Source organism: Budorcas taxicolor, chromosome 10, assembly GCF_023091745.1.
Source record: "Budorcas taxicolor isolate Tak-1 chromosome 10, Takin1.1, whole genome shotgun sequence".
In the NCBI taxonomy this organism is placed as follows: Eukaryota; Metazoa; Chordata; class Mammalia; order Artiodactyla; family Bovidae; genus Budorcas; species Budorcas taxicolor.
The window spans coordinates 9,496,498-9,516,232 of NC_068919.1; the positions used below are offsets into that span (position 1 = coordinate 9,496,498).

The window sequence follows — 19,735 nt, forward strand, 5'->3', positions numbered from 1 at the left end:
TCCAATAATACTGTCCAATAGAAACTTCTGTGATAAAGGAAACATTTTCTATTACACTACTGAATATAGTAGGCACCAGCCTCACATGACTACTGAACACTTGATGTGAGTCCAGTGCAACTGAGGAAGTGATTTTCAATTTCAGTTAATTTAAACAGCCACATATAGCTAGTAATGACTGTACTGGACAGCAGAATTCTTGGGTTGAACAATAATAACAAGAACAACTTACAGGCTAAGAGCATTTCTTAAAAGGAATATACTGGGTGATATCAATGATAGTATAGGTCATTTAAGAAAGTTCCAAAATAAGTGCTCAATTTTCCTAAAAATGACATTAATCTCTGTTGAGACTGAATTTATTATCTCACAAGTTATTCTTTTCCCAAAATGCCATAAGGCTACAAAAACAAAGAAGAATAGGCATAATCCTTTATGCTAGAGTAATAAGCACACAATAATAAGTAATAGTCCCTTATGATTCACACAGTGGAAGTGAGAAATAGATTTAAGGGACCAGATCTGACAGACAGTGCCTGAAGAACTATGGACGGAGGTCCGTGACATTGTACCGGAGACAGAGATCAAGACCATCCCAAGAAAAAGATATGCAAAAAAGCAAAATGGCTGCCTGAGGAGGCCTTACAAATAGCTGTGAAAAGAAGGGAAGCAAAAGGCAAAGGAGAAAAGGAAAGATATACCCATTTGAATGCAGGGTTTCAAAGAATAGCAAGGAGAGATAAGAAAGCCTTCCTTAGCGATCAATGCAAAGAAATAGAGGAAAACAATAGAATGGAAAAGAATAGAGATTTCTTCAAGAAAATTAGAGATACCAAGGGAACATTTCATGCAAAGATGGGCTCGATAAAGGACAGAAATGGTATGGACCTAACAGAAGCAGAAGATATTAAGAAGAGGTGGCAAAAATACACAGAACTGTACAAAAAAGATCTTCACGACCCAGATAACCACAATGGTGTGATCACTCACCTAGAGCCAGACGTCCTGGAATGTGAAGTCAAGTGGGCCTTAGAAAGCATCACTATGAACAAAGCTAGTGGAGGTGATGGAATTCCAGTGGAGCTGTTTCAAATCCTGAAAGATGATGCTGTGAAAGTGTTGTACTCAATATGCCAGCAAACTTGGAAAACTGAGCAATGGCCACAGGCCTGGAAAGGGTCAGTTTTCATTCTAATCCCAAAGACAGGCAATGCCAAAGAATGCTCAAACTACTGCACAATTGCACTCATCTCACATGCTAGTAAAGTAATGCTCAAAATTCTCCAAGCCAGGCTTCAGCAATATGTGAACCGTGAAATTCCAGATGTTCAAGCTGGTTTTAGAAAAGGCAGAGGAACCAGACATCAAATTGCCAACATCCACTGGGTCATTGAAAAAGCAAGAGAGTTCCAGAAAAACATCTATTTCTGCTTTATTGACTATGCCAAAGCCTTTGTGTAGATCACAATAAACTCTGGAAAATTCTTCAAGAGATGGGAATACCAGGCCACCTGACCTGCCTCCTGAGAAACCTGTATGCAGGTCAAGGAAGCAACAGTTAGAACTGGACACAGAACAACAGACTGGTTCCAAATAGGAAAAGGAGTACATCAAGGCTGTATATTGTCACCCTACTTACTTAACTTATATGCAGAGTACATCATGAAAAACACTGGGCTGGATGAAGCACAAGCTGGAATCAAGATTGCTGGGAGAAATATCTATAACCTCAGATATGCAGATGATACCACCCTTATGGACGAAAGTGAAGAAGAACTAAAAGCCTCTTGATGAAAGTGAAAGTGGAGAGTGAAAAAGTTGGCTTAAAGCTCAACACTCAGAAAACTAAGGTCATGGCATCCAGTCCCATCACTTCATGGCAACAGATGGGGAAACAGTGGCAACAGTGGCTGACTTTATCTTTCGGGTCTCCAAAATCATTGCAGATGGTGATTGCAGCCATTAAATTAAAAGACGCTTACTCCCTGGAAGGAAAATTATGACCAACCTAGATAGTATATTCAAAAGCAGAGACATTACTTTGTCAACAAAGGTCCATCTAGTCAAGACTATGGTTTTTCCAGTAGTCATGTATGGATGTGAGAGTAGGACTATAAAAGCTGAGCACAGAAGAACTGATGCTTTTGAACTGTGGTGTTGGAGAAGACTCTTCAGAGTCCCTTGGACTGCAAGGAGATCCAACCAGTCCATCCTAAAGGAGATCAGTCCTGGGTGTTCATTGGTAGGACTGATGTTGAAGCTGAAACTCCAATACTTTTGCCACCTGATGTGAGGAGATGACTCATTTGAAAAGACCCTGATGCTGGGAAAGATTGAGGGCAGGAGGAAAAGGGGACGACAGAGGATGAGTTAGTTGGATGGCATCACTGACTCGATGGACATGGGTTTGCGTGGACTCCGGGAGTTGGTGATGGACACGGAGGCCTGGCGTGCTGCGGTTCATGGGGTTGCAAAGAGTCAGACACAACTGAGCGACTGAACTGAATGAGAACACAATAAAACAACCCACAGTCAGACTGAAACTGAGAGGAAGAGACAAATGGTCTTTGGATATGGTGGGACAGAATGAAGAAGTCACACTATATCAGAATGAACAAAATGTCTGTACCAGCACTTCCCACGTAGCTGCAACAGGAGAAGAGCATAATTACCGTGCAATACATTCATGGCACAAAAGGAAAAAAGTGCAAAAGATAAATTATTCTGTAAAAAAGTTCTCCATATATCAAAAGAAATTCTCTAGCAAGTTAGTAAGAATGTGAACTCAAAAAAAATAAAATACCTCACATATTCAAATCACAGAATAAAGGAAAGAGTGAAACCTGAGTAAACTTAAAAACGAAAGCAATATCATTACCAAATTTAGAAAAAATTTTAAGTAACAGACTTTCAAGTCACTGAAATCAAATTACTAACACTCACACAAAAGACTGGAGATGTATGAATGCAAATAAAAAGGCAAACATTAAAGCAATTATTTATAGAGGTGACAGATAGCAGACAAAAGATTATAAAATAGAAAAATTTGTATTCCTGAAGCATAAAATTGACGAGTAGGAAAAGAAGTTTGACCATCAAATTAAAAAACTGAAACATAAAAAGACAATTCCCTAAAATATAGGAAGAAGTGAATATACAGAGCATATAGAATGATCCACACCGAAGATGCAACCTTGCTAATCCTCTAAATATTTTAAGAAAAAATAAACAAGCAAAAAAACATCTTTTTGAGGATTCAAACAAACAAGAAAAAATAGAGTTACCTGCAGAAAAGAAAAATCTGTGACTACAGAGCTCTCAGAACATGTGATACAACAGTATTACATCTGGCTAAGAAGTGTAAAAGTAGCAAGACATTTCAAACATAGAAGACAGAAGAGAAGACTGACCCAAGAGTCCAGTCAAAATATCAAGCGTGACAGCAATACTGCAAAGTCTTGAAATTTTATCTCTCATCTACCCATTGTGCTCCATTCCGGAAGACCAAAAAAGAAGACAGTACAGACAGGAAGGCCTAAGAAATAGAGGATTTAACACAGAAGAGAGAAGAAATTAAGTTCCAGAACAACAGCTGTCTAGCAAGCCTAGAAAGCAACCAGATTAGAACAGGAGGATACAGAGCCTCCAGGACATCTCCTGGAAGAGTATGAAGTTATTGGAATACTAGATATGTGACAACAGTGCTGACTAGAATGTGTTCAGCTATATGTAACAGAAATATCAAGTTACCCATACTGAAAACTTTTTTTATTTTCAAAATTCCAGAGTGTGGCTTCATCTTCATGCCTGCCAAATGGCTGCGGTACTTGTATTCATCACACATACATTCCAAGAAGAAACAATGAAAAAAAGGCAAGGGGTAAAATAAATACATCAAATAAGTCTGCCAGGAAAACAATGGCTTTCCTAGAATCTCAGCCAGAATATCTCCACAACTATTTCAATTTCTCCAACTGGTTCATACAGCCATTTCTTGACTCCAAGGGAGTTTGAGAGGAAGCTGGTTATTTTAACTGGATATATGGCTACTCTGAACAAAAATCAGGATTCTTTTATTTAGAAAGTGAAGCTGGAGAGTTGATATTTGGTAGGCAACTGGTAGAATCTCAATAACTGCATATACAATAATATTTGGAGACGATTTAATTTTCTGATGGAGAATGTGGTGTGCTTTGTAATAGTCACATGATAAACTAGGCAATTTCAATTCCAGAAGGGAGTGCCAAAGAATATTCAAACTACCAGAAATTGTGCTCATTTTGCATGCTGGCACCACATATATGAATTATATGTAAAGATATACTTAATGTATATACATAATATATATCTTTATATTATATATAATATATATGCATGATATAATATATACACTATATATATCCTTACATATAATACATATATGTGGTGCTATGTAGCACCACAGCTACATATATGTATCTATATAGCTACATAGCACCATATATATATAGATATATATATAACTTAGAAATGGAGAAAGTTAAATGCACACAAATATGAAAAGGCCTAAAAGAAATTTGAAATAGCTGATACAGGCATGGGAAAAAGTGGGATAGGAAAATGCTGTTTCTTGTAAGCCTTGCAATACTCTTTTAACCATACACATGTTGCTTGAATACAATTTTAAACGCTTCTTTAGAAAAGAAAGTATGTACGTTTAAAAAGCCAAACAAAGGGAGGGGGGTTCATGTTTGGGAACGCATGTACACCTGTGGTGGATTCATGTCACTGTATGGCAAAACCAATTTAAATTAAAAAAAAAAAAAAAAGGCCAAACAAAAATAAACTATAAACAACAACAACAAAAAGTAATCTTTAAGATAAATGCTCCATAACCAATGAAGGGAGAGACAGAGACCTCATTTCAGTATCACCACGTGGTCCACAGTTTCCCATTAAACTGCACACTGAACCTTTCCTTCCTCAATAGTTGTCTGAAAGAGTGAGCAAAAAACTTTTAAAAGTGTGTTGTAAAGCATGGATTCTACCCCAAGTCTTCAAGCTTTTGTTTTTTTAAAAATCCACAGGATACCAAGTAAGATTCAAATACAGCCCACTAGTAAAACAAAATACAAAATTTCTTTTACAAAGAAAATTAACCTGCAAAGAAAGTTTAAAAAATGATCTCTAACACTCAGGTTCCTCTAAAACAGGAGCTAGATGTGGAGTTTTGAATTTTTCCTCCAAATATCTTCATACTTGCAGAAAATTGCTAATCAAGAAGTATGTACATGAACTTTGTGTTCTGATGAGTTCTTATTTTATAGTTACCCTTGAAAAACTTAAGAAACCTATCTTAAAAATATTTTAAATGTAACTGTAAACTTGGAACTTTCTTACAGCTATGTAAGGTTTTACAACTAAAGTACAGACATAATGGGAGGCAGAAAAGTAGAATTACCACCTCAAATTTCAAACTGGAATATGTATTTCCACCAGAATTCATTATCTGGAATCATATACTAAAAAGTAACTGTGAACAACAGAATTTTAAGTTCTAAACTAGTGAAGTAAAATATTTTGATAATTATTGCAAAAACCATCATCATCTCCTAAAGAAAGTTCAACTTTAAATTCACAAAATTAAAGACATTCTTATCAGGCCCAGTGACATGAGATTCACTTCAGTCTGTAACTAATGCCACAAATATTTTTTTAAAAAATCACTGTTAAAATTTACTTGGTGCTTTATAACATTTATTTTTTTTAATCTATTACTTCTACAAAAGCAATTTTAGTTAGAGACTTACATCATTTATACTTTCACTATTCTCCTACAATAAGCTTGAACGCTACAAAGAAGATATTTAAGTAATTTTATATCCTTGAAAATTATACAAAGTTGACCTAGAATTAAAAAAAAAAAAAGCAGCCACTTGGACTGTAAAGAGTAAGGTAAATTTAAGAAAATAAAAATGCAAATATGCATTTTAGCAGTCCCTTGAATTTATTAACCTAAAAGGTTTAATTTCCATTTTCCTGCATCAGCTGTATTTATAAAATGTCGTGCCCTATAAATATGCTGTTATTTTCTATAGTCAAGCACCCTCTTAACAAATCTTCTCATTAATATGTAAATTTAAAGTCAATCGGTCTTCTCCCTGACAGCCCCATGAATTCCTAGTGCACTGTATAATCGGCTTTGACTTGGCATCCACTATTTATCATCAAAGATGTCAGTTAGAAAAATTATGGAAAATGCACTGCAATTGATATGACTGCAATCTACTTTGTCAACACTTAATTGTTCCGCAAATCATACATTTACATATAAACAGCCTAAATACTGATCTATAATGATGCAAATAAACTAAATTAAAAATCGCTTCTGCCCCTGAAGAAGCTTGTTTGTACATGATGTGTTCATTTGAGGACTTACTAACAAAATAGCATGTACATCAGTCCATCTCAGAAGGTACTTATAATTTTCAATTCCTTAAAACAAACAAAAAAAATTTTTTGCTACCCTTCAAGCATATGAACACAAACAAATGTTTTAAAGAATTCAATGAGAAACATAATTTTTCTCTTTGAAAAGTAAAGTTAATTATGGTTGTTAGCTAATTGTAATGTTTGAGCACTAAGGATTGGGGAGGGGGCTTCAAAATTAGCTTTGCCTAGAACAGGGCTTCCCTGGTGGCTTAGACAGTAAAGAATCTGCCTCCAATTCAGGAGACCTGGGTTCGATCCCTGGGTCAGGAAGATCCCCTGGAGAAGAGAATGGCAACCCACTCCAGAGTTCTTGTCTGGAGAATTCTATGGACAGGGGAGCCTGGTGGGCTACAGTTCATGGACTTTCAAACAGTCAGAAACTTATTAAAATGAGTTAAAAAAATATTTTAGAAGTCATGAGCAAATATATATAAAGGAACGAATTATGAAAAGACTGATTTTTATTTCACCATGTGCTTCGACTGCTTCTATAATTTTAAAAAATACATATGATTGTAGTTAGCTACACCCTTACAAATGTTCTATTTAAGTGGTTTTCTTTCTTTCCATTTCTCAAGCCAAGGAGCCTTTCTCAAAGGAAATCATACATATAGCTGCCTATGAAAGGCAAGCAAAGGTGAAGCTGCTCCATTTGGAATGGTGGCAAGATTCCCAGGAGTAGCACTGCCCACCCTCCCCTACAACCCCTGTGGTTGCTCCCGAAGCAGTCTTCCTGAGGACAGAGCTGCAGAGCTGGCAACTACAAAATATTTCAACTAGCCTACAGAATTTAGAATAATGCCAACGTCAGACTGCAAAGAAGTGGCAAAGAAATGAGGTAGTCCAATTCCAGTGCACCCAGAACAACGATCAGACTTCATCTCATGTTTGTAAAAATTGATGTTCACAGAGTTACACATGAAAACACAAAGAATGCACTACAGTATCAATTTCTAAAATTATCTGTCAAAAGAGTAAATATACATGGCAGTGTAGATTTTAACTGTTGGGCTTTGTGAACAGCTTTAACAACTAACTTTACCTAAAATAAAATAAAATTCAAGGAATAGAAACACAGACAATTACAAAAAGAGATATTTGAAAATCTATTTTTAGAAGGTAAGAAAAATACATTTTTAAAAATTCTAGATTCTACATAATGATACATACAGTTACTGAAAATGATTTGATGATTACAGGAAATTAAAATTAAAAAATTTTAAATGGTGACAATAGCTAAATAAGATAAAATAACCTATAATCTTACGCAACAGGAAAAAAATATATATATGAATAGCATTCTGGAAAGTGACTGGCTGAAATAAAAGAGATAGCTATAGCTATTAGCAACAAAAAAATCTCTCTTCCAAGTTACCACTGACAGGAAAGGGTCAAGACACTTGCAGCATGGACATGCTGCTTAATCCAGCAAAACTGCCTTCAAAATTTTACTTTGTTCAAAGCTAAAATTTCATCAATCTAAGAGCTATATGTGACATTAGATGTTTACATATGAATAGTTTAAAATCTCCTTTGAATTTTAAGTAGAATAACCCAATCACCTTTTAAATATTAAAATTAAGATGAAGTCAATATTACAAGTAGCCTTCTGGTTAAAGATATATTTTTTAAAAAGTTAAATACTTTTTAACAGTAACAATACTTGGTAAATGCAGAAAACACTGATAAATATTTTTAACATTTAAGCTTCTTAAATATCTGAAAACTAGATATATCACCTAAAGCAAGAATTATGAACATTTTTCCCTTTTATATGTTTTTCTCTCACTTTAATATTATTTCTAATTAACAAAAGCAATTAGTACTGAACATTCCACAAAGCCTATTCATAAGCTTGTGTAAAAACCCCTGTGACATAACTGGTTGGTAATCTGGTCTTTTACTTTCCATTCTGTTTTTAAAATCTTTAATACTGCTTTTTAAAAAGACAAAGAAATATCATTAAGTACAGAATGAATGCAAGTGCTATTTTATAATATTTAGTGATTTCTTTAAACAAGCTATAGTTTACCCTTAAATCTTACATATACACTGAGATCTCTATTGCAAACTATGTAGTAAGGTTTTCTAACTTGTTAATGTAATAAAAAAAGTAAGGTATGCTTCTAAAGTTCATCGGCACAAAGAAAACAACTTCACTGTTAAGGTATATTTAATTATTAATTTTACTAAAGTTCTACCAGCGTAAGTGAAAAAAAGTAAAACAAACATTCTAGAAATCTAAAACTAGGAAAAAGCAGTTGAGTTCACAATTTACCTGTAAAGGTGCGAAATTATCTTTGGTATAAATTCACATATGTTAGAATCACATTATCTACTTTTTACAAGTGAATGCCTGGAATAGTTGGGTCTCAAAGGTATGACACTAACAACCAAAAAAATCCATGATTTGGCAATGTCACTGCCAACACTTTACCGAGCTGCTGTTCCCAACAAGGGCCTCTTGCCAGGCCTCATACCAAAAGTTTATTCACTATGTCATTAATCATGCATCAGTCAGAGCCAAAACAATGAACAATTATCGATGCATTTATACTGGTTTTCTGCTTTCCAAAAGAACGTGAAAAAAATTAGTCCTCCTTAAACATGCCAGATTTTTATATTTTCCTACTCTTAAATCTTTGTACACATTTTAGAAACCGCATCCATTTTCTCAGTATACTGTGTAAGTATAAGATTATTCAACACTTACCTCTTTCCAAGGACTGACAAACTGTGTACGAGCATATCGAGTTAGCATGTGGATTATGACAACCTGTCCCCACTCTTCTACATCAACTAGTAAATTACATAGTTTGCGGTAATTCTTGTGAATGAGATCTATTCTATCTGGGCAAACTTCTTCAAATGCCATGACAACACTGCCAGCCACCAACTAGAAAAGAAAGAAATAGTAACTCATTAAAAAACGTTTTCCTACATCAAAGATTCTACTCAGGCATTACAGAGACGCAATCAGTGTTATGGCAATCAGTATTTATTCAGACACTTGACTAATAAAATACTCATGTTTGAATAACAAATAAATTTTGAAGAGTCACTGCCCAAAAGAATAATATTGATAGCTGAAACATATCTGAAAAGCTAACACTTAGAATCAGAAGTATTAGTATTAGAAATTATATTTCTTATTTCATCATGTTAAATTTCGATGGACTGTTCATACATGGATTAGGCATATTAATTATGGGCAGTTTTCATTTTGAAAGCTTACCCAAACTCTAAAGATTCATTACTCAGTACAATAACAAAGACCATATCATGTCAGTTTAAAATGAGAATGACAATTTCACCATGTTGTTCAGTCGCTAAGTCATGTCTGACTCTTTGCAACCCCATGGACTGCAGCATGCCGGGCTTCCCTGTCCTTCACTATCTCCCGGAGTTTGCTCAAATTCATGTCCATTCAGTCAATGATGCTATCTATGAAGAATCTATCTTAAAATGTGTGCTGAACTCATAAATGTCTTTAGAACAAAAACACTTTCAAATTTTACATATTTTAATCAACCTGTTAATTTCTATCAACATAATTTATTTACAAGAAATACTGGCTACAATTTTAGAACATTATTATTATTTATATAATAATGTATGTAAGTTGAAATAAGATAGTACCAATAAAAGGAAGCTTTTCTCCAAGACCATTTAATTAAACACAAATGCTGTTTTTGGAATTGTCATGTTTTTGCAAAGTGATGAAATTAAGATTTCTTTAGTATAAAGACACAAGCTAAGCAGAATATATAATAGACAAACACTTCTATATATGTACTGCTGGTATGTCTGGAGTTAGCCAACAATATAATATGGTTTTGAAAAAATAAATTAATATCATATTCTTTCTGAACACTAGGGATCTTCATTTTAGTGTCTAAAATTTCCCCAATGTCTTAAAATAAGCAATTAAATAGAAATAAAACTTACTGAAATGGTACTTTTTGAAAAATATTAGATACAGTGGTATTCATATTTTTATTGTTTGTCCCTCTACTTGGCTGACATTTAGTTTATTAATATGCAACCAACAATACAATTGAAAGAAAACAGCTCAGAATATAGACTTGCTATTATGCTAAACAAGTTTCCAGTCCTGTGGGGATTTTATGAATTGACAATCAGTATAAACGTGGAGCTGCATTTATTGACTCCAGCCCTGCCCAAGTACTGGTGCCTGCTGGTCCCAGCATGTATGCACCTCAATCGGAAAAGCGAAGACTTGATTATTTGTGTGAACTAAATAAAAATGTATTATATGTATAATTTTCTATTTGCTGTTGATATGGGAACGAAGTTATGTTTGTGTTTTCAACTCCACATTTTGATGTCTTCTGTACAAATCACTCTTCAGTAATAATATTTCTAAAATATGAGAACTATTATCATTTAAAAATCTCTTAAAACAACTAAGTTTATGACATCAAACTATAGAAGAACATGGTATTTGTAAAACATTTATATTTACATATGTTTTATATATGTCAATCATATTAATTAAGCTATTTTTTTTAGCTGGCTAGGGTGTTAAAGAACAAAAATGAGTAATATCACTTAGAATAAACTAATATATGAGACCGAAATGGGAATTCAACAAAGTTTGAATTCAAGGAATACTATGTAAAATCAAGTTATTTTGCCTAAACCTAGAGATTATTTTTTTCAATTATGTTTAGACACCAAACAATTAAATGGAAAATCAGCTCCCACATGGTACTAAATTTATCAAAACAAGACCTACAGATATAAAATAGTTCTACAGAATTAACGAACAACATGAAAATTGAAAAAAAAAATAATTGTTTAAGTTCAGGAAAAGTTTATGGAAACACTAAAGTAACTAGGAAAAATATTATAAAATCATCTTTTTTCTAATGATTTTAGATATTTCATTCATCATATGGTTTTAACAGTTGACCCCAGCCTAAACACTGCCAGAAGAATTGATAATTCTGGTATATTAAATGTTCAATATTCTATAAAAACGTACAGAATTAAAATAAAATGATCTACTGAGATTTGAAAACCAAAAATATTGGTTTCCCCAAAACAGACAGTTAATTTCCATTTCACTGTGTCAATAGTAGCTTTTTATATAAGGGGAAAAATAAATCACTCCAACAAAACTAGCAATGAGCTCATCAAATTCAAATGCAGTTTTCCATTTATGTATTTTTTATATTAAAGCAATAAACATGGTTCATTTATCTTCCCTTGGTTGCCACGTTTTTCTGTGCTGTTGCTATGAACTTCAGCCATTAGCTGTGCTCCAAGGTAAACTACATGAACCATCAACAAAAGTGACACTCCATCTATGGAGTTCATATTTTCTCCAGATTATCTATGCTAGTTGACAAGCTGGTAATGAAAAAAATCACACTAAGCAAATGGTTCCTCTAATAACAATAAATTTTCTATAAAATTATGAAGGGTACAAAACGTTTCCTTGCATCTATTTTGTCATGAATTCTAATTAACGTTGGGAAAACCTGAGAGTGCTGGGTCATCACAAGAAGTGCATTGAGGTTTGATTGATAATATGGTGCAAGTTGGCCAGTGCTGCCAAGATTTCCTTCTATTAAATTAATGGCCATCCAACCTGCCCTAATCATACAGCCCAAATGATATTCCCCTTCTTATTTCAATTTTCTTGAGGCATGGAAAATGGGAAAGATCAGTCATTTATCTTCTAATAGCTGGATAATAGATCTATCACAATAAAACATCTGCACAAACTCAGAGGTGTGTTTTTTGCCCACAACAGTGAAGCTTTTACCAACATTAAATCAGTAAGTTATAAAATGGTGTCTTACCCCCACAGCTTAGCTATGAACTACCGATATATTCATTAAACATCATTTTGCAGCTAAATTAAGGAGAAGAAACTTTGTCACCAAAAAAATATAAATAAACAACTCAAATTTTCAGTAGGCACTGATCTAATTTGTTTTCCTAAGAAGCCATTTTCTATTAGAAAGTTAAATGCTACAAAAGGATTTCTTTAAAATTAACCTGAAAGGAAAAGGAAATAAATACCACTTTGCTTTTGAGATGTTCTAAATAAAAGAAAGAAGGTTCACTACAAAGCTTAAATTGCTCAATAAATATAAATTTCTACATTTTAAAGAAAAACGAGAAAGTGTTATAGATTTTAAAAAGGAATTTTACACATCAAAATGGTTTTCAGTAAAGAAAAGAAGTGTTTAGGATATGCTGAATAGAGAAAATATGATGAAAATGGTAAATCTAGGAAAATACAACAAAGAAATCATATTAAAAAATATAACAGTTGACTGTATGGTCAAGCATAAATAAAAATGTTCCCTTAATTGTACTGACATGGTAGCTCTTATTGTATCTTTTAAAATTTACAGATACAGACCCCATGGACTTAGCCTACTGGGCTCCTCCGTCCATAGGATTTTCCAGGCAACAGTACTGGAGAGGGTTGCCATTTCCTTCTCCGGGGATCTTCCTGACCCAGGGATTGAACCTGGGTCTTCTGAGTTGCAGGCAGACGCTTTACCATCTGAGCCACCAGGGAAGCCCAACAGATACCTTCAGACAATAGTTATCTAAGTAATTCTAAGATGTTTTTCTAGTTATATCACCATAACTGTATTTCTAAACCCAAAGTGACTTATTTTGGGGAAAGGACTTTTCATATGACAAATATACATATTTCTCTAGTAAAAGGGAAAAACATTTCTATTTTAACAGGCCTTTTATTTCTACCTTTTCTTAAAATCAGAATGACACAACTAATTTTGAAATCTCAATTTCAAGAAAATCTTCCTTTAGACTAAAAGAAGCAACAGAAGGCAGATCTCAAAATCAACAGATATTAAAGTTCTTAAATATATTAACACCTTTCAAAATTATATTTTATCAGCAGCAAGAGCAATGTCATCATCATTATCATCATGATTCCCAAAAGCTCCTGCTGACAGCAAATAAACTCCTTTTAAAATGTGTAAATAAATTAAATTTGGATCATTTAATGAGGAAATTTTTAACAAAAATGATTTAGGTTTTTTATTTTAAATATTAATGGTCACACTATTAATTAGTGGGGAAGAAATATAGCTATATCACTTCAATATATCTGGCAAGAAAAAGTAATAATAAAGATAAGATCCATAAATATCTATATAGATATCATAATGTTTTCAATCTTTTTACATCAAATTATAAGCATACAAAGGAAAAAATAATCAGAAAACATTCACAAAACATAAATACTTAAATACTGGGTAGACAACTTAAATACTGGGTAGAAAGTTAATGCTACCTGGGGAACTGTGAATCTCTCAACGCAAAGTCAGAGAAAGCAAAAAGATTAAAATCAAAGCTCTAAGCAACACTAAAATACTTTGGAATTTCCAAATTTTAATTACATGTAAGTAGAAAATAAGCTCTAAAATCAGAGAGTTATATGTCATGTATGTATCACAAACCTTACAAAGATCTATGATAGTCTGAAACAACTGCTCAGAATAAAAGCAGACATGAGTTACAAGTGGACATAAGAGAGAACTGAAAGCAAGCAGAGAGAAAGAGAAGAGCCTATGAGTGAAAATACTAAAAAAAAGATTCCTGGTAGATCAGAGCAGAAGATGAAAATCAAAACAATTGACGAAAATTATCCACAAAAAAAAAAATCCATGATGAAGCAAACAAACAACTCTCACACAACACTTCAAAATGAATTAACTTGCCTCAAAGAAGCATTTCAAGATCACGTAAATGAACAGAAACTGAAAATCACACAACAGAAATGAACAAAAGACAAAAGGAAGAAACAGAAGTTGATTGAAACCAGAAAAGAACCAGACACCTTAATAAAATTGCAAAATGCCCCTGGCAGAAAATAGTTGAATAAAAATTTAGGAAGGGGCATTTAATTAAAGTACAAAAAGAACCAAGAGAAAGAAAGCGAGATAAAGAAGTAAAGGCAGCAAAGAAGATCCAGCTTAGAGAAAACTGAACTCTCTGAAGAAGAAAAGCTAACAGCTGAACAGAAGCAATATTTAAAACTTAACAACAACAACAACACTTTGCCAGAAATAACATAAATTCTAAATCTATATTGTAAAAAGCCTCACTGGGTACCAGGAAAAAAACTGACCTTGACACACCCGAGAAAACTAGAAGTTAGAAAAAAAATCCTCAGGGTCAGCATCTTGCTTAATACACACACATGACAGGCATTTCCTTTAAACTGAAACAAGGTAAGGATGCTCACCATCTCCACCACTACTGAACACGATACTAAAGTTATACACCAATATAATTAATTATGACAAGAAAAATTAGAGTCATAAGTATCAGAAAAGAGAAAGTAAAGTTATCTCTATTTGCAAATGATATGATTTATTTTCTGGAACGAAACAATGGAGGTTGAAAGATAAAACTAAATCAAACAATAAAAGAATTCAGTAAAGAAGCAAAATATAAAATCACCATACAGAAAATCAATAGCTTTCTTCTATGCCAATGTAACAAGTTCAACCATACATTGTTAATGTAATTTCAATTTACAACAGCATTCAAGGAAGTAAGGCTAATGATAAATGTAATTCTAAACCAACATTTAACTCAATTAGTAGTCCCCATCTCACTACTCTTCACAGAGTACAAGCTGGCAATTCCGAAACAATACTTTATCTGCATTCCAGGACTGAGTAAATAAGTGTAGTGGATAATGTAAGTCACATTTCTTAATGTTGGAAAAGGAAGTTGCAAATATTGACATGAAAAGGTAGGACACTGGAAAAGCGTGTGCTTCTGCTCTGGAATTACAGAATTCAGTGTAAACTGAATTCAGAGAACAGAAATTTGCTTTTCTTTTCTGCTTCATATGGATAGAAAACTGATGTAGGTTCTTTTCTAATTTTTTAAAAATAAACATATCCTATATATACTTTAGGACAGGCAGTACCTCACAAATGACAAGACAGTCAAAGCTCCCCCAAAGGACCTATCTACCTATGACTGGAGCATGACACACACCATTTGGGAAGTAAAACATTGAAAATAATAGTAAATACCTTATTACCTGCACCAAGAATATAGCAAATGAAACCTCACAATTATTCAACACATATTAAATATCTACTATTAATGAGTACAATATTTTTTCTATTGTATTTTAGAAATAAATACAAAATACAGGGTCAGAACCCAAGAACAGACATTCTAAATTTACAAAGAAAGTGTATTCTTTATTCCTTTTTGAGTTGTTTCTTATTAATCTCCTTTTATGGTGTCAGGCACTGCACTAAGGATTTTATATACAATAACTTTCTCAACACAAACAAAAACTTTATAGATTGGAAATTATAAGGCCTAAAAATTTGGAAGCTGAAATTTATGAAGGCTTGCTGCTGCTAAGTCACTTCAGTCATGTCTGACTCTGTGCGACCCCATAGACGGTAGCCCAACAGGCTCCCCCGTCCCTGGGATTCTCAAGGCAAGAACACTGGAGTGGGTTGCCATTTCCTTCTCCAATCCATGAAAGTGAAAAGTGAAAGTGAAGTTGCTCAGTTGTGTCCGACTCTCTGTGACCCCATGGACTGCAGCCTACCAGGCTCCTCTGCCCATGGGATTTCCCAGGCAGGAGTACTGGAGCGGGGTGCCATTGCCTTTTCCGTATGAAGGCTTAATACATAGCTATTATTCAGTTGCTTAAGTCGTGTCTGACGCTTTTGGGACTCCATGGACTGCAGCCTGCCAGGCTCCTCTATCCATGGGATTTCCCAGGCAACAATACTGCAGTGCATTGTTTATTTCCTTCTCCAGAAGAGAAGGGGATGTTCTCTGCTTCTCTAGGGGAACTTCCCGACCCAGGGATTAAACCCGCCTTTCCTGCATTGCAAGTGAATTCATCACCTCTGAGCCACCAGGAAAGCCCCTAATACATAGCTACTAAGTGGTAAAACTTCACGCTCAAATACAATTCTGTTTCATTCCAAAGAAGGCAGTTGTTACCCGTGGCATGCTACATCTTGTCTGAGAAGACATGCACATATTATATATGGAGATTTCATTTCTAGGCCAAGAAACTAATTTCTTTAGCTTATTATGTAGCAGAAATCATGGCAAACTACCTTAAAATAAAGGATCTGTTTCCTACAGATCTTAGTATTCTTCATAGTACTTGGCAAATGTCTTCAAGACAGAAGAAACTAAATGTTTTTCTTTTTATTATTACTAAAATCAAGTTACCCACAATATCAATAATATTGATTTTGTATTTGGGTCTGGAAGGATATAACAAGTGCGCCATACAAAAGACAAAAAGGAATCAAATTTCTTTTCTCTGTCTTCATTATGCCAACCACTACAGAAGAAATAAAGATTTCTGCTACATTATTGACTAAAAGAAATTTGCTGTCTAGTCTCCAAGTACAGTCTCAGGTACATACAGTATTTTCAAAAATACATAGTGAAAAAGATCACTAAAAGAGTTATCATACACAACATATACACTGGATTTTTTTTTTAATGTAATGAAGGGGGAATAACAAACAAACAAAGACATGAGACATAGAAAAACATAATGGCAGCTATAAATTAACTGTATTATAGTAAGAATTAATGTCAATGGATTAAACCATCTAAACAAAAAGCATATGTAGTCAGACCAGAGTAAATATCAAGATCCAACTTTATACAGACCTTAGGAGACACACATGAGATTAAAAAATACCAACAGGTTGACAGTAAAAAGAAGGAAAAAGATATATTGTGTAAACAGCAATTGTAAGAAAGTTGTACTGAAACAGGACAAAGTAGGATTTTAAAATTGTTTACGAGAGATTGAGACATTTTATAATGACAAAAGGAAGGTAAAAACAATTAAAAGTATACTCTGCTTATTTAACTCATATGCCAAGTACATCATGAGAAAAGCTGGGCGGGAGGAAGCACAAGCTGGAATCAAGATTGCAGGGAGAAATATCAATAACCTCAGATATGCAGATGATACCACTCTTATGGCAGAAACTGAAGAGGAATTAAAGAGCCTCTTGATGCAAGTGAAAGAGCAGAGTGAAAAAGTTGGCTTAAAGCTCAACATTCAGAAAACTGAGATCATGGCATCTGGTCCCATCACTTCATGGCAAATAGATGGAAAAACAGTGGAAACAGTGTCAGACTTTATTTTTCTGGGCTCCAAAATCACTGCAGATGGTAGCTGCAGGCATGAAATTTAAAGATGCTTACTCCTTGGAAGGAAAGTTATGACCAACATAGACAGCACATTAAAAAGCAGAGACATTGTCAACAAAGGTCCGTCTAGTCAAGGCTATGGTTTCTCCTGTGGTCATGTATGGATGTGAGAGTTGGACTATAAAGAAAGCTGAGCGCAGAAGAATTGATGCTTTTGAACTGTGGTGTTGGAGAAGACTCTTGAGAGTCCCATGGACTGCAAGGAGACCCAGCCAGTCCATCCTAAAGGAGATTAGTCCTGGGTGTTCACTGGAAGGACTGATGTTGAAGCTGAAACTCCAATACTTTGGCCACCTCATGTGAAGAGTTGACTCATTAGAAAAGACCCTGATGCTGGGAAAGATTGAGGGCAAGAGGAGAAGGGGACGACAGAGGATGAGATAGTTGGATGGCATCACCGACTTGATGGACATGGGTTTGGGTAAACTCCAGAAGTTGGTGGTGGACAGTGAGGCCTGGCATGCTGCATTTCATGGGGTAGCAAAGAGTCAGATACAACTGAGTGACTGAACTGAACTGATGCACCAAATATCAGAGTTCCTAAATATACAAAGTAAGCAGGGACAGAACTGACAGCTCTATAGTTAACAGTAGACTTCAATATTCCACTTTTAATGAGCCACAAAAAGGAAGATCAACAAAGAACAGAAGACCTGAACAACACTATAAACCAATTAGACCCAAAAGACATCTACAGAACACGCCACCCAAAGGCCAGCAGAGAATACATTCCTCTCAAATACACACTGGCATTCTCCAGGACAGACCATATACTAAGCCATATATTAACAGCTACAGTCTGGCTTCGCTGGTGGCTCAGATGGTAAAGAATCTGCCTGCAGTACAGGAGATCACTGGGTCACGAAGATCCCCTGGAGAAGGTCATGGCAACCCACTCCAGTATTCTTGCCTGGAGAATTCCATGAGCAGAGGAGCCTGGCAGGCTCCAGTCCACGGGGTTGCAAAGAGTCAGGCACGACTGAGCGACTGAGCACAATACAAGGCTGCTGCTGCTGCTGCTAAGTCGCTTCAGTCGTGTCCGACTCTGTGTGACGCCATAGACGGCAGCCCACCAGGCTTCCTGTCCCTGAGATTCTCCAGGCAAGAACACTGGAGTCGGTTGCCATTTCCTTCTCCAATGCATGAAGGTGAAAAGTGAAAGTGAAGTCGCTCGGTCATGTCTGACGAGGCTAGTGGCTGCTATGCTGGCTTCTATAAACAGATATGCATGCAACTGGGTGATATCTTCCTAAAATGAACTGGAATCCTTTTTTTGAATAGTTTTGAGCCATACCTGTGGGTGCAGAGATACCACCAAAAGATACCATTACACCAGCTCCTCCAGAGGTCTGCTCATAGATCCCATGCATTGCCATTATTTCTAGATCTCATTATCATGTCACTATACATAAAGAATAGGACTGGGATAGGAAGGAGGAAGAGACATGTACATTCCCAAAAGATGAGGAATTTGCTCAGTAAGATCATTCTAACCAGCCAATAAAACAGTGTTATACATATGAAAACATTTTAGTATCCAAGAAAAAAAAAATACATTTATAATACTAAAACACACTCCTCTATTTTTCATTATCTCTTTAACACTGAATACATTATAAAACAATTATGTTTTCAACTGATTCAGCCTTTAAAAATCCTAGTAAATCACTGTTTAAAATAAAAAAAGTTGGCCTTAAAAGCAGTCAACAATTTAGCCACAGGTTAAAGAAAGAGTTGTCTTTCCCCAACTTGCTCTTCTTCAGACTCTCATGAAGAAATATGTAACAAACTAAAATTCCAAATGGAACTTTTCTCTTTACCTGGACATTTTTATTTTTCAAGATTTTAATGACCTCCATTAATATTTATATAATTTCAAAATCTATTTGTTGTTGTTCTGTCGCTAAGTCATGTCTGCCTCTGCACTACATGGGCTGCAGCATGCCAGGCTTCCCTGTCCTCCACTATCTCCCAGAGATTGCTCAAATTCATATCCGTTGAGGTAGTGATGCTC

General features: G+C 34.8%; 1 protein-coding gene across 1 annotated transcript in view; it reads right to left on the minus strand.

Moving 5' to 3' along the window:
* The window catches only part of AP3B1 (adaptor related protein complex 3 subunit beta 1), a 239,174-nt gene that overhangs the window by 160,841 nt on the left and 58,598 nt on the right, over positions 1-19,735 (minus strand). Inside the window, exon 7 of the mRNA XM_052646454.1 lies at positions 9,185-9,367. Coding sequence (XP_052502414.1) covers positions 9,185-9,367 — 183 coding nt within the window. The remainder of the gene's footprint in view (positions 1-9,184; positions 9,368-19,735) is intronic.